At 39.0% G+C, this 13,774-nt stretch overlaps 1 protein-coding gene across 22 annotated transcripts in view; it reads left to right on the forward strand.

Moving 5' to 3' along the window:
• Positions 1–13,774, forward strand: part of MPDZ (multiple PDZ domain crumbs cell polarity complex component) — a 127,703-nt gene that overhangs the window by 71,891 nt on the left and 42,038 nt on the right. For 10 of the 22 annotated variants that reach the window (XM_078384964.1, XM_078384971.1, XM_078384967.1 and 7 more), the window contains 8 exons: positions 161–253; positions 3,172–3,349; positions 5,686–5,796; positions 6,582–6,665; positions 8,287–8,388; positions 10,154–10,225; positions 12,234–12,396; positions 13,188–13,384. In XM_078384964.1, the coding sequence (XP_078241090.1) occupies positions 161–253; positions 3,172–3,349; positions 5,686–5,796; positions 6,582–6,665; positions 8,287–8,388; positions 10,154–10,225; positions 12,234–12,396; positions 13,188–13,384 (1,000 nt within the window). The remainder of the gene's footprint in view (positions 1–160; positions 254–3,171; positions 3,350–5,685; positions 5,797–6,581; positions 6,666–8,286; positions 8,389–10,153; positions 10,226–12,233; positions 12,397–13,187; positions 13,385–13,774) is intronic. The other 12 variants (XM_072992117.2, XM_072992119.2, XM_072992120.2 and 9 more) reach the window with 3 other exon arrangements.

Here is a 13,774-nt window from a genome sequence, read left to right on the forward strand (position 1 = left end):
CCCTACACCTACTATTCAAATTTAGACAAAGCCCTAAGCGTTCAGAGGTCCATTTTGACTTCTGTGCTGTCAGACCAGGAGAAGTACTCTTTATTGAGGACCCAGCTTAGCACATTTGTAGGCCTCTAAAAACATCCTGTATGTGTCCTTGTTTATTCAGAGAAATTCCAGAACTGCCTGAACGTGAAGAAGGGGAAGGAGAAGAAAGTGAACTTCAGAATGCAGGCTACAATAACTGGAACCAGCCAAGACGGTAGCTGTTGTTTTGATATCTATTCAGTACTTTGGTTTGATGTACTGGAATTAGACATAACATTATCGGTGTCAGTGACTATTAATTATGTAATTCTATTTCAATGTCTAGATAACTATCAGCCAGGATATCTGGAAATTAAGAGAAATGGGACCCATATTTAATTAGCAAGATTAGTTAAATGAGCAGGGAATTCAGATCTCATGCATTTTACGGAGTTATGATTAGGCAATCAGGAGTTCCTTACTGTATGTGTTGCCTTCTTCATAAGGCATGGTCCTCCCTCCTCTCTTAATGAAACTTACAGGACTCATTTGCCTCTCTTCTCTTTCCTCCTCAGTAGTGATACTGATGTTAACAAAAACTCCATTTCCAACTTTTACTTATTTATTTATTTAAAATATTTTCACTCTGCCTTTTTCCTTGAAAAGGACTCAAAACAGCTTACATCATTAAAAGGACAATATTCAAAAGTTAAGAATACTAAGTATACAAATGTTTAAAAGAATTGAACAAGCATTGTGTTTAAATGGTCAATAAAATCAATACTAAATACATACAGCAGAGCACAGTAATCCATTTAAAAATCTCAGGCTGCCAGTCACAAAGGAAACACCTGTCTGAAGAGAAACATATTTGTTTCTAACCATTATGGCAAAGCCTGATTTTGTACTATGACACATTAAAAATACTGTTGCAGAGATGTGCTAATTGTATTGAACTCAGGAATGGGAAGGAAGGGTCTCCTGGGAAAGAAGTGGGAATGAAGTGATTGTATGAGATCACAGTCAGTCAGACAGTTTCACATTTTCATCAGGCTGCTGCTGTGTTTAGTCTTTGATTTCAGCAGTTTCCCACAGATCTCTAGTGTGCAACATTAATACCGTATTTTCACTCTATAAGATGCACTTTTCCACCCCCAAAAAGTGGGGGGGGGAAGTGTCTGCGTCTTGTGGACCAAATACTGTAAAACAGCGCTCCCCAGTGCTCAGTGGGGGGATGGTGGGGGGAGCCTTGGAAAGGTCCAAGAGTGCCTTCCATGACCCCTTGGAGGCTCCCTCCACTCACCCACCCCCGCGGGGCCAGCCAGGGCAAAATCGCGACCTTCCAGGACCCTTCTGATGCTTGGAAAGCCTCAGAAGGATCCTGGAAGCTGGCGATTTCACCCCCGCTGGCCCTGTGGAGGGACAGGGGGAGCCCCCAAAGGGCCCGAGAGTGCCTTCCAGGACCCTTTGGAGGCTCCCCCCATGGGGCCAGCAGGGCAAAATCGCGCCCTTCTAGGACCCTTCTGAGGCTTGGAAAGCCTCAAAAGCATCTTGGAAGGCATTCTCAGACCCTTCCAAGGCTCCCCCCACCTCCACGGGCCCAGCGGGCTGAAATTGCCAGCATATTTTTTCCTATTTTCCTCCCCTAAAAATGACGTGCGTCTTATGGAGAGGTGCGTCTTATGGAGTGAAAAATACGGTATATAGAGCCATATTTAAATATAAAGTGAGAAGAAGAGTTTCTTCAGAGTTTGGACACGCCTCAGATATTTTTATTTATTTTGTTTTGGGGGGAAAGGTATCTGTAGTAGTCTGTTACAAGAAGAGCATCAAATATCTTTTGGCACCTTGAAGACTAAAGACATTTATTTGGCATAAGGTTTTCTATTGTGGAGGCCACCTTGGAATGTGCAATTGTGCCACACCTTTGGAATAAACTGCCCCAAATCCACCTGACCAATCTTTCTTCACTGGGGACTTTCAAGAGATTTTCAAGATAGTACATCAATAGAACGTAGAGGTTTTTTCAGCTTTTAAGTTACCAGTTCTGCCATCTTGCATTTATTGACTGCTTTTAGTAACTGTTTTCTATATTATCTTTTCTTTTTAAGTATAATTAATTGATAAATATTTGTTATGTTTTTATACTATTATGTTTGTGGGTATTATTTAATGGTGTGTTTTTTTCTGTTTATTTTGCTATGAACTGCCCAGAGTGGCTGTAGTAGATCGATGGGAGGTATACTGCTTGGGCAGTAACAAATATTTTAATTAGAGATGGGGACGAATATAAAAACAAATTGGCTTTTTCGACAAAAATAGCCGATTCATTAAATATTTGTCTCTTCATATTCGTGGGTTCCAGAGAACCCCTACAGCCACCCCCAAAGCCTAAGCCCCCACCCCTTCCTCTCCCTACCTTAGCCCCCCCCAAATCTCCTTACCTTAATCACCGCTGCTGAGGTCTCCATCTGGCCTCAGCAGCCACGGTGTGTAAAAAGGGAGAATGACTGCCCTTTGCAAATATGGTGGTTACGGCTTCATTTAAGATAGGGATGCTGCAGCTGCCGTCTTTGCAAAGGTTTTTTTAATAGGAAGGGGGTGTCGGTGGGGGTGGAGGGGGCTGGTGGTGGCACAGAAGTGGGGGTGGCAGCAGAGGGGTGGTGACAGCTGGGGGACGGGGTCTTTTTTTAAAATAAGCACCCACAAATCGAGGAATAACTTCATTATTCGTCACTTCATGGGGCAACTTTGCACTTCATGATTCATCAACTTTTGACGACTCACGAAGCGGGACGGATTGACAAAATGGTGAGTTGTCCCCATCTCTAATTATAACTAATAAGAGTATATCATAACTATACAGCTAGCTCCTTGAGACAATGTCATTGTAAAAACAGTAACCATCCAGCCCTTCAGGGATTTCTTTACTAACTCTTTTAAACATTTAAGTGAACTATTTTAACAGTGTCTAATTCCACAAATCTTGCATTCCCATTTCATTGGTTCCAAACATACTCTTGCCGAAAACTGGAAACTCGTCACGTTTTCATCAAAATTTTCTCTGTGCTAAATTGAAATAATCCAAGATGTATTTGCAAAAACTGCAAACTGGTATTAGAAATTGAACCTGTGTACTTCTTTAAAAAATAGAGTTGAGCTCTGGAGAGAGCCTAACAAGTCCCTGGGAATCAGCATTGTTGGTGGACGAGGAATGGGAAGCCGTCTGAGCAGTGGTGAAGTCATGCGAGGAATATTTATCAAACACATTCTTGATGACAGTCCTGCCGGCAAAAATGGAACCTTGAAAACAGGAGATAGAATAGTGGAGGTATTCTGTTGCTTATTACTTACATTCATGGGCTTAAACTGTACTGGATGTTTGAGGAGCTTAGTTTTCAGAAGTAGAATACATGGTATCAAAACAATACATATCAAGTCTGGTGGTAGTGTTGTATAGTGTTGTGGTATACGATTTGGATCCTTTACGTTCCCTTGTTTCTACTTTGCAGAATTCACAAACTGAAATATTTGACTCTCAGTTTCTTCTCTCCAGACTTTACCCTGTATGTTTTCATTTTTAGGCAGTCTGTAAAATCCAAGGAAAGGCACTTCTTCCAATGGAAACTCTATTGTTAATATTGCAACTAACATATAGCATGCTTTATCTCTGCTTCAAGCTTTTTGCAGTAGCCAAAATACAAATAACTTTCTAATACTAACTCTGGAATCATATTTTCTTTTCTGCCACCAGAACAAACTTGTTGTTTTCATCCTATATAACTGCAGCTGAAGGCTTCCTAGCAGGAAATGCTGTTAGCTTTCCAATGTGGAACCTTCAAGGGAATGTTTATGTCATTGTTTCACTTTTCCCCATTTAAATAAAAGGGAACGTTGTATTTAATGTTACAAATGCTCCTATTTATCTGGTTCTCTACAACGAAGTGTGTGTGTGTGTGTACATATACATATACACAAACACATATATTCATACACACACATGTACACACACATATTCCAATGAAGTGTGTAAAAACACATCATTCATTTGGAAAGATGAATCATTTTTTAATTATCTGTGGGTTTTTTTTAAAATTTGGCTGCTCATTACAAAACCTTTTTAAAAAGAGAACAGGTTGTATGTACAGCACTACTGTATATAGATCAATTAGTCTGATGTGGACCAATAATATTTTGAATATATATAAAATGCTTGGATTTTTCAGATTAATTTGTCTACAGTTACCACAGTTCCTTGTAGCAATCCTTTCTTTTGCATTTGAATTTTTAAAACCCCAAGTTTTTCTCTCAAATATGAGATTTGCAACTTCCCTTTATTTCTTACAAAGTAAATTGAAACAGGGTTCTTCTCCATTTTTAACAACCAAATACAAAAGCCCTAGCTGTTTCCAGCATAGAGAATACTATGTTGACCTTACCTGTCATATAGGTGTCAAAAATGAGAAACGTCATGCGCACCTAAAAACAGTGATAATTAACCATCACAAATTTGTTTGAATAGAAGCCCTGAGCCTGGGTGGCTTGTTTCTTCAATACTGATTTTTTAAAAACCTAAAGCTCTTTCCACCTTAAATAGAAGGAAATTCGAAAATTTTGGTAGATTCTTGCCAAAAATGAACTGAGATAAAATTTTCATCCATCCCTAAAAGGTCAATAATGCTGTTGTTGCATTGTAAATAGAGGCAATGAGACTGACAGGGAGTAGTCTGCCCAAGGCTGGGATAAGAAGCATATGGCTCTCCAGATGTTCTCTGACTGTGATGGCTGTCATCCCTTATGGCTGGCTATTCCTGCCAGGGCTGACAGAAGTTGCAGTGGACAAGATTAAGTGAGGTCTGAACTACAGCCGTTTTTTCACATCTCAGTATATAGCAACATTGGAGAACATAAGAAGAGCCCTGCTGGATCAGGCCAAGGGCCCACTTAGTCTAGCTCCCTGTATCTCACAGTGGCCCCACCAGATGCCTCATGATGTGTTTCTTCATTCAGCCAGTTAGCTAGCAAGCCTTAATTTACAATTTATTCATTAATTTCAAATGTATCTATTGAAATTAAATGCTCACATCATCCAAAGAGCGCATCATAGTTGCTTTAGGTGTGCACTTTCCATATTTGGTCATTAACTAGTGATTGCATCCAGACTTGGTTGCGATGATAGTTAATAATGTAGAGCCATTGAACTTTGTGGGGCTGAAATTGGGCACAATCAAGTTAAATTCCACCAATATTGGTGGGTTTGCTTTCAAGCAGGACTAAGTCCAAATCTAACGTTACGTCTATTATTACTTTCCATTTGTAAAACTATTGCAGCTAATTAACAACTATAATTTTATTTATTTATTATCTATTTAAAATATTTTACCTCGCCTTTCTCCTTGTTAGATTATTGCCACATAATTTAAAGGCCACGATATTTGCTGAAAATGTCACCCTGTTTGTCGTCTTGATGTATGAAAAAGACTGATCAAACATTTGTCTTCAATAGTGAAAGCTTTCATTGGGAGAGCTGAATTCACTAAACCATTTTTGTTTCTGTCTTTTCACTGCGAAACGGTGAATTCTAGTAAAAATTCTGGAACTTACTGAATTATTACTCTTTTAAAACTGCATGTACCATAGTTTAAAACTTAGGCCTTACGATTTCAGGTGGATGGAATTAACCTCAGAGATGCAAGCCATGAACAAGCTGTGGAAGTCATACGAAGAGCAGGCAACCCTGTAATCTTTATGGTACAAAGCATTATACACAGACCAAGGGTAAGCATATGAACTTTTTTAAAAAGATATAAAACCTTTTTTGAAGATATAAAGATCCAGATTATCTGGTGAGAAATTCAGTAGATGTCCACAATGGTGTTAATTTGAGAAGGAAGAGAATCTTCACCCCACAGATCCCATACTGAGAAGCCTGGGATAGCAATTACTTGCTTGAGCTTGAAATAGCTTAGATTCCTATTTTTAAATGGATTTGCAGGTCAGTTCAGGCTTGTGATACAAAGCAAATGATGGCAGCCAACTGCATAGTCATTTTATTCATGCAGAAATTTGATAAAATATTTATGTTTCTGTAGACCCAGTGAGAAAGGCTTTTAGGGTTCTTGCCTGCTGGCTGAGGGATTCTGGTAGTTGTAACTGAAATTAGTAACTTTCCAACCTTTGCCTGGGGTATTAGTGCCACACAACACCTGTGCATGAGGCAACTTGACTTTATGGCCATCAAACACAATAACTAGAAGGAATTTTAGATTGCACAAGGACTGCACAATCTGCACTGGGTAATATAGGACACACTACCCAGCACCCCAGTATACTTTTTGTTCTGGAACTATTGATTTTGCTGTGAAGCACAAACTAGAAATATCACAAGCTTACTGGCACCATACATGTACACAGAAGAATGTGTTTTGCTTTGGACTTTCAGCTATTTGCAAAATAGTTTTAATATAGCTGCTTTCATCACCCGAAACTAGACTTCCTCCTTGTAGATCTGCTATAAGCTGCTTGTTTAATTTACTAGTTGTTTCATAACTTTTGTTTCCCAGCCAGAATCTCTTTATAGCTCTTTATCGTCCTCTGCTCCCAGTGGGCAGAAACCTAATAATCCATTTTATCATCAGTCATCCCAGGTAAAGTTGCATGGAGTTGCTTTGCTGAATGTTGGTAATTTGTATGTGGGATATGAACCCGGCTTACACATTTGCTGTGGCATGGGCAAATTGTATTCGCTTGCTGAATATTTAAGATAGAAATGCAGTACCGTTAGTTTGTACTTTTCACTGGAAGCCTGCTGCTGTTAGAACAGGATTCTTTTAAGGTGTTTTCCACTGTTTAGCCATAGGTAGTCATTCAGAGAGCTAACTATGTTATTTATGTATTGAGAATGACTTTTTAATATTGTTTTATGAAGCAAAAAATAAAAAAGGAGCCAGCAACTAGCTAGCAACTTTCACCACAGTTCATTGGGGGTAGGGGAGTACTCTTCTCTTTCTCATGCAAGTTTCTGAATGACTTTTAATCAGGGTTATTAAAGAACAGTTTTGCATTCTGTTGTGCATGTCTTCTGCAATTATTTGCAAAGGGTGAGCAGCATAATGACAAGTATCTTCAGACTTCAATTACCATACATACAAGTTACAATCTGCTAATTTTCTGGTAGCTGCCATAGATGTGATGAAATGCTTGTTCATTCTGATCTTCTTCATGCTTGGTTGGAAATAAGTCTCATTTTGTTCAAAAAGAAAGCCTACTTCTAAGTGGTTGGTTATGAGCTAAGGGGCGGCATTCTGTTCAATATTTATGCATGAATGGGGCTGCAACTGCAGAAGCTCCTGTGGCAGTTTGGGGTGATCTGTCAAGTCATCCAAAGCCAGGTATGTGAGTGGCACCTCATTAGAACGTTGTAGCTTCCGTGGCTGGATTTCTGCATGTGAGAATATTGAACAGGATACTGGATAAAAAGTGTCCCTAGGACGTTTCCATTTTCATTTGCTTCTCTTTACTGTCTAGTTGTGTTTCTTCCCTCTCCCATCTTGTATGGGATTTCCTTATCAGCATCTGACCTAATCATGGTGCAAGCTTGCATCTATTATACCAGTGAAATCATGGTGAGATTAGATCACAGTTTATAAACTATGATAGCAGACTGGAGGTAATTGTGATCAGCACAGAATGGTGTAAATACAAGACTGCACCATGATCAGGTCAGAAAATGAAGAGGATTGCGAGGACCTTAGGAACCTTGTGGACCTGAGTATTTTTCCAGAGATAAAAACATCAGGCACCTACATTCAGCCTTTGTTTATATTATTTTCAGGGCAAATATGTCAGATCATGGCAAGTGTTTGTGGTAGCACTAAATGCTGAATGTGCTTACCTTTGTAATTTGGACTAGCATTGCTCGTAAAGGGATATTTGGAAGGATCTGTGTGAAGTGCCTACCTTTTGAAATGATGAAAGTCACAAAGAGGCTTATGAATAAAGGGTGATTCATACATGCATGCACATCGATGGATACCCTATCACTCAGTGATTCTCTGCTTGAGTTTGTTAACTGTTTCCATTAAAATGAATTGTGTTTGTGATATTGTGAAATTATATACAAAGTGTGCTGTTGTGTTTCTGCCATGGCCACCATTTCACACATACAAGTCATCATTTGAAGTTTGCCAAATCACAGCTATGCATGTGTGAATGTACCCATTTATATCTACCTTTCGGTTAGCAAGTCCCTCTCTGTTTTTCTTGTAGAACCTCCCTATGCCTTACCTGCAACACAAACCTTTCAGTAAGCCTCCTGCCTTCAGCAGCACTAACCCTTTTGTTGATCCTCTGCAACCCAGCACTAACAAGGTTGGATGGTACCTGTGTGTGTTTGTGATGGACCCAGTGACTATTTATGTTTCTGTATCTTTGTTTTCCCCACTCCCTCTTTCAACATAGATTACCAAATATCTATAAATCAGTGTATTCTTGGAAATAAATATTCTCTGTATCAGAGATATGCCCAAATTTCAAATCCTGCCCAGTGTATCATTAGGAGAAACAAACGGATTCTTCCCACAATGCCCAAACATCTGCATTTCAGTTAGACAACAACATGGTAGCAGTGGGGGCTTGGTGTATCAAGCTATACATATCAAAGAATAAATGGAGAATATGGAACACAAATGATAGACTAAATGATCTTATGCCCAAGTAGAAAATATGATTTCACTGTAACTGAACTATGGAGATACAAGCATACCTCCTTTGTGTCAACAGTCGCTAGATTACACAGTCTCATGGCTCCATCAGTATTGTTCATAATCAGTGCTAATGGAATGTATAACACCAAAAATGAGTAATGTTAGATATCCTCACTGCTACCCACTGCTGCATGTGAAGATTTATGGATTCAGGGCATAGACTTTGGTTGCAGATTGCACTACAGATGTTCTTTGGCCAGAACCCTAGGTCCACCAAGCAGTTGCCCATTGATATGTTGCCTGTTTGTTAACAGTGCCATGAAAATGGGAAAAATTGTAGCTTGGTAGCAGAGCAAATGTTTTTCAAGCAGGTGTTCCCAGGTTCAATACCTCACACCTCCTCATTGGGCTATAAAAGATTCCCATTTATATATTTAGAGTGACAGTGACAGTTAGCAAATAGACAACAGAGAAGGACCAGTTGTTTTGCCACAGTATAAAGGCAGTTTCTGCATTCCTAAAATAGAGCATGTTTGCATGCAGTTATTATGTCTGTACATAGTAACAGATACAAGGAATGGAAATAAAATTACTGATTTGTCAAATTAGAGGGTCACTTTTTTAAAGAAACTGGGAGTAGCACAAGGAAATAATATGCTCAGGTTCTTCAAGTAAACACAAGGCACATCCAAAATCTGTAAAAAAAAGTGCATTTTGTTTGTTCTCAGATTGTGGAGTTGTTTTGTTCCTAAAAAGTGGGTATGTGCTCTTTGCCCATCTGTGGACCAATTCCCTTGCAATCCCCTGTGGGCTCCACTAGCACCTTTACCATGTAATCAAAATTTGGCAACAAATCACACCATTGAATTTGGGTGCCAAGTTGATGTAGAGCAGTGGTTCTTAACCTTTGTTACTCTGATGTTTTTGAACTGCAACTCCCAGAAACCCCAGGCAGCATAGTTGGTGGTGAAGGCTTCTGGGAGTTGCAGTCCAAAACTCCTGAGTAACCCAAGGTTAAGAACCAGTGATGTAGAGCATTAAAGCATGCAGGAGTTTTTGGTGGTGGTAGTTTGCAATCAGATCTCTATAGCAGTCTAGATTAAATCCTTTAAAAGTAGGAGTTCCAATTTGCTATTGTATTTCAGTAGCACAGTTTCATGGGGGGAGGGGTGAAGGATGCAGAAGCATGCTATTGGGGTATATGTGTCAAATAGGCAGGATGTTATCCACCCCTGCTGTAAAGCATTTGCAGACAAATTCCAGACAGCTAATGAGTAACCATACTAGATTCTATTATGGCAAAGCCAATTTCCTTTATATAAGAATTTTTATGAAATCCATTCCCTGTATATCTTATTTCTGTACAGACTCCAAGGAGCACACAGTTAGGGATTCTATAACAAATACTCTACTATTTTCTATTATCATAGGACATGCAACATCCAATTAGATTTACCTCCAGTTGTTCCCCATGTAACCCTTTTGCTCCTGCACCATTTAAGGTTTGTCTTAGTTTGTAGTTTTTATCCTAGTAACTGTGTACATTGTACATTTTGCACACTCTGTCTGTCATACTGAAATATGGCCCTGTGATCATTTCAGAAGGGTCACCTATTCCTTCCAAATGTACCTGTTTCTGTCAAAGCACTTGTCTCTGTGTGGTGTTTGTGTGTGTGTGTGTGTGTGTGTGTACTTGCTATCGTCCAAACTTTTTGTTTCATATCTACAGAGTGCCAGTTGAAATAATTCAGGAACTGTCATGTTTTGTATTTGTGGTTGACAAGTGATACTCATCTTCTGTCGGAGAAGAGGGACTTGTGTCTGCACTAGGACCATCACATTCAAATCACCAAACTCAGTGATATTGTTAATATTATCTTATTAAAATATTTTCCCAAGTTATCTTACTGGGTGTGGGAATATGCTATACCTCTGTATACCAAAGGCACATAAAAGTGGCAGAGTACTTTCTCATCAGGTCATTGTCCTCAGCAAAGTAAAAATTAGATGAGATGACATGCACTTGACATTCCATCCCATGTTGATTCGTTAGATGGATGATTTATTATTTTATTTCTATCCTACATTTTCTCCTTTACCAGACCCAAAGTACCTTACAATATAAAAATACTATAAATTAAAACAAATAGATTATCACATGAAAAACAAGCACTGAATATTTTAAAATGAGGAGGTTTTTTTTAACTTGATACAAAAGAAGTACAACATTCGCAATTTAAAAGCCCCTTCCTCATCAGTCATTCAGTGGCCAAATATCTGTTTAAGTAAGTACAATTTTATCCTTAAATTAAAATGGGATATCTCCGTGTAGAAGATTCCTGTTCCACTAACATAGTAGTATGGGATCCCACACCTGTGTATTTTAAAGGTAGAGTGATGAATATTCAGTGTGCACTTCCATCTCAAGTGGTGCAAATAATGTGCTTAACATAGTGGATTGCAGACTGTTCTTAAAAAGTAACACAAGAAATTAGTTCTACTTGTCCTGTTGCACCCTGCTGCACAATAACTGAAAGTGGATGGTATTTCATCTATTAAATGAATGGTAGATATACAAAGAAAGAAAGACAGACAGACGTAATAAGTCTGATCCAATGTTTTTTTCATAAACAGAAAGGCTCTTTCCCTTCATGGAGGCTCCCACTGGAGGAAACACAGGAAGCTCTTTTTATGTTGTTGTTGGCCAACTACTATTTCCCTTTTAATCTCTCTCTACCACTTCCCATCTTGGTTTAGAGGGTTCTTTGGCTTTCCTGAGTAGGTTTTAAGAAAATCAGCAACTTAACTCCACCCCTCTTATCCTGCAACTTGGCTTACCACCCGTAAGTGCAATTTTGTTCACAGGATTTCCTTTCCAGTGTACTTATTATCTCAAGCACTTTTCTGTTTTATCAAAGGCCAAAACTTTGTTGTGTGGCAGTGGCACTGCAATGGGAAGGACATTGCTGTCAGTGGCAGAATGCTGCTACTTTAAGGAGTCCCTGCTCCAATTTTGAACTGTGATCGACTTTTGTCTCATTGCATGTGAGTTGCATGGGATCTTAAGTCAGAGCAGGGACTCTTTAATTAGTGGCAATCGGCCAGCTATGTCATTCCTAGTATGCTAGTGTACCTAATCAACAAGTTACTGGCCAAATATGTTTTTTTTTAATGTGAATCGTCCCCAGTGTGCTCTCATAATTCACTTTTTAAAAACAATCTATTTTGGAAATGGATCCTCATGTCTATGGAAGCCCTTGGTACATTGTCAGTATGCACATAAATCTTCACTGAATTTGGACTGAAGTCTCTGTCGTGCTTTGCTTAAATTGCATTTTAGGCCTTTCTTTGGCTGTTTTTTTCCCATCTATGATTGCCTTGTTATTCTTTTGTTGCTCAGTATTTTAACTTCAGAGTGCTAGTCTTTTCTTTTTCATCATTTCATGCATTTTGTTTTCCCAGCACCGGTCTGTGTGTTCTCAGGCACTGTGTTTTTCTTATTTTCCACAGGCATCCAGCCAGTCAGATTCTGAGCCGGAAAAGACTTTATCTTGTAACTTGCCTCAGCCACCTCCTTCGGTATCTCCAGGAATGAGCAGTGAAGTTGTGCAGCAGTCCTTTAACAAACACCTGGAAGATTTGGACAAGGAAGATGAGTTTGGGTACAGCTGGAGTAAGTTTGACGTCTGAGGCAGTCTTTCAGGGCGGGTATCATGCAGACTTGTTACATCTGCATGAGTTAAGTGATATCTTTTGCTGGGTGATTTTTTTCTTGTTTAATCAGATCACATTATGCAAATCAATATCATTTTTGTTGTGCACTTCTTTCCATGTGAATTCAGGTTTTAGGCAGAATCTTTTAAATCCATGCTGCTGTAATGTCTGCCATTTCACTTACAGCTATAAGAGATGATTCCCTTGCTGTTAGGAAACATTTTCTTCTTGCACCAATATGCAGGAATCAGCTGACTGGATAGCATTGTGGAGAGAGCCAGGGGTCAGGAGTTTGATTTCCCATTTTGTCTTTTGGGAGAAGCGACAGTCTATGTGGGCCTGAGCAAGCTACACAGTCCCAGGGTGCTCACAGAAGAAGGAACTGTTTAGCCATTTCTGAGTATGCCATACCTAGAAAACTATGGAAGGGATGCAATAAGTCACAATTGACCTGATGATGCAATTCAATTTACTGAATTAAGCAATATGCAAGATTTTTCCCCCTGTTATTTCAAGTAGAGGAGCAACAATCCTAATTAAAAAAACAAGCGAAACAAGAGGCATTTTTTCAAGTTGCAGAGAATTTTGTTGGAAAAGAAAACTAGATCTCACTTGAATTTTTTCAGCATGGTTGAAATTACAGGTTTATGATCATGCATAATTATTGCTTTTCAAACCTCTGTTCCTTTAAAGTTTTTAGAGCTAAATCCTATCTATACTATGCATGAAATTTCCTCTCTTTATGGGTAGAAACGATACGTCACCGTTATGGGAATCTGTCAGGAGATCTGCATATGATAGAGCTGGAGAAAGGGAAAGCTGGGTTAGGACTCAGCCTGGCTGGGAACAAAGACCGATCCAAGATGAGCGTTTTTGTTGTGGGAATTGATCCAAATGGAGCAGCTGGAAAAGACGGCAGGCTGCAGATTGCAGACGAGTTACTAGAAGTAAGTGCACAGTAATTATACTTAAAATGAAACATGCTGACTCTAAGAATAGGAAAACATTTGATCATTGGTGTAAAATGCAGATTTTAATTAATAGCATGTTACTTTTTTCAGTTTATCCCTTCTTTATCAGTGTATTGGTTTTCCTAATATGAATTTTATATTTGGGGCCAGGATTGATTTTCAGTTACATTGATATTGGGGAGGAAATGCTGTAAAAGTAGGTGGAAGAAACTACCTTTGATACCATGTAGAGGTAAAAGGCAGTTAACATATCATGGGAATGAATATACCATCTTTACCTTTGATCCAGCACTTATTTATCTGGAAGCAAGTACACTAACCACAGTGGGACTGAGTAGAAACCTGTATGGTTATTTTGTTATTGTA

This window comes from Pogona vitticeps, chromosome 2 (assembly GCF_051106095.1).
Source record: "Pogona vitticeps strain Pit_001003342236 chromosome 2, PviZW2.1, whole genome shotgun sequence".
Taxonomy (NCBI): Eukaryota; Metazoa; Chordata; class Lepidosauria; order Squamata; family Agamidae; genus Pogona; species Pogona vitticeps.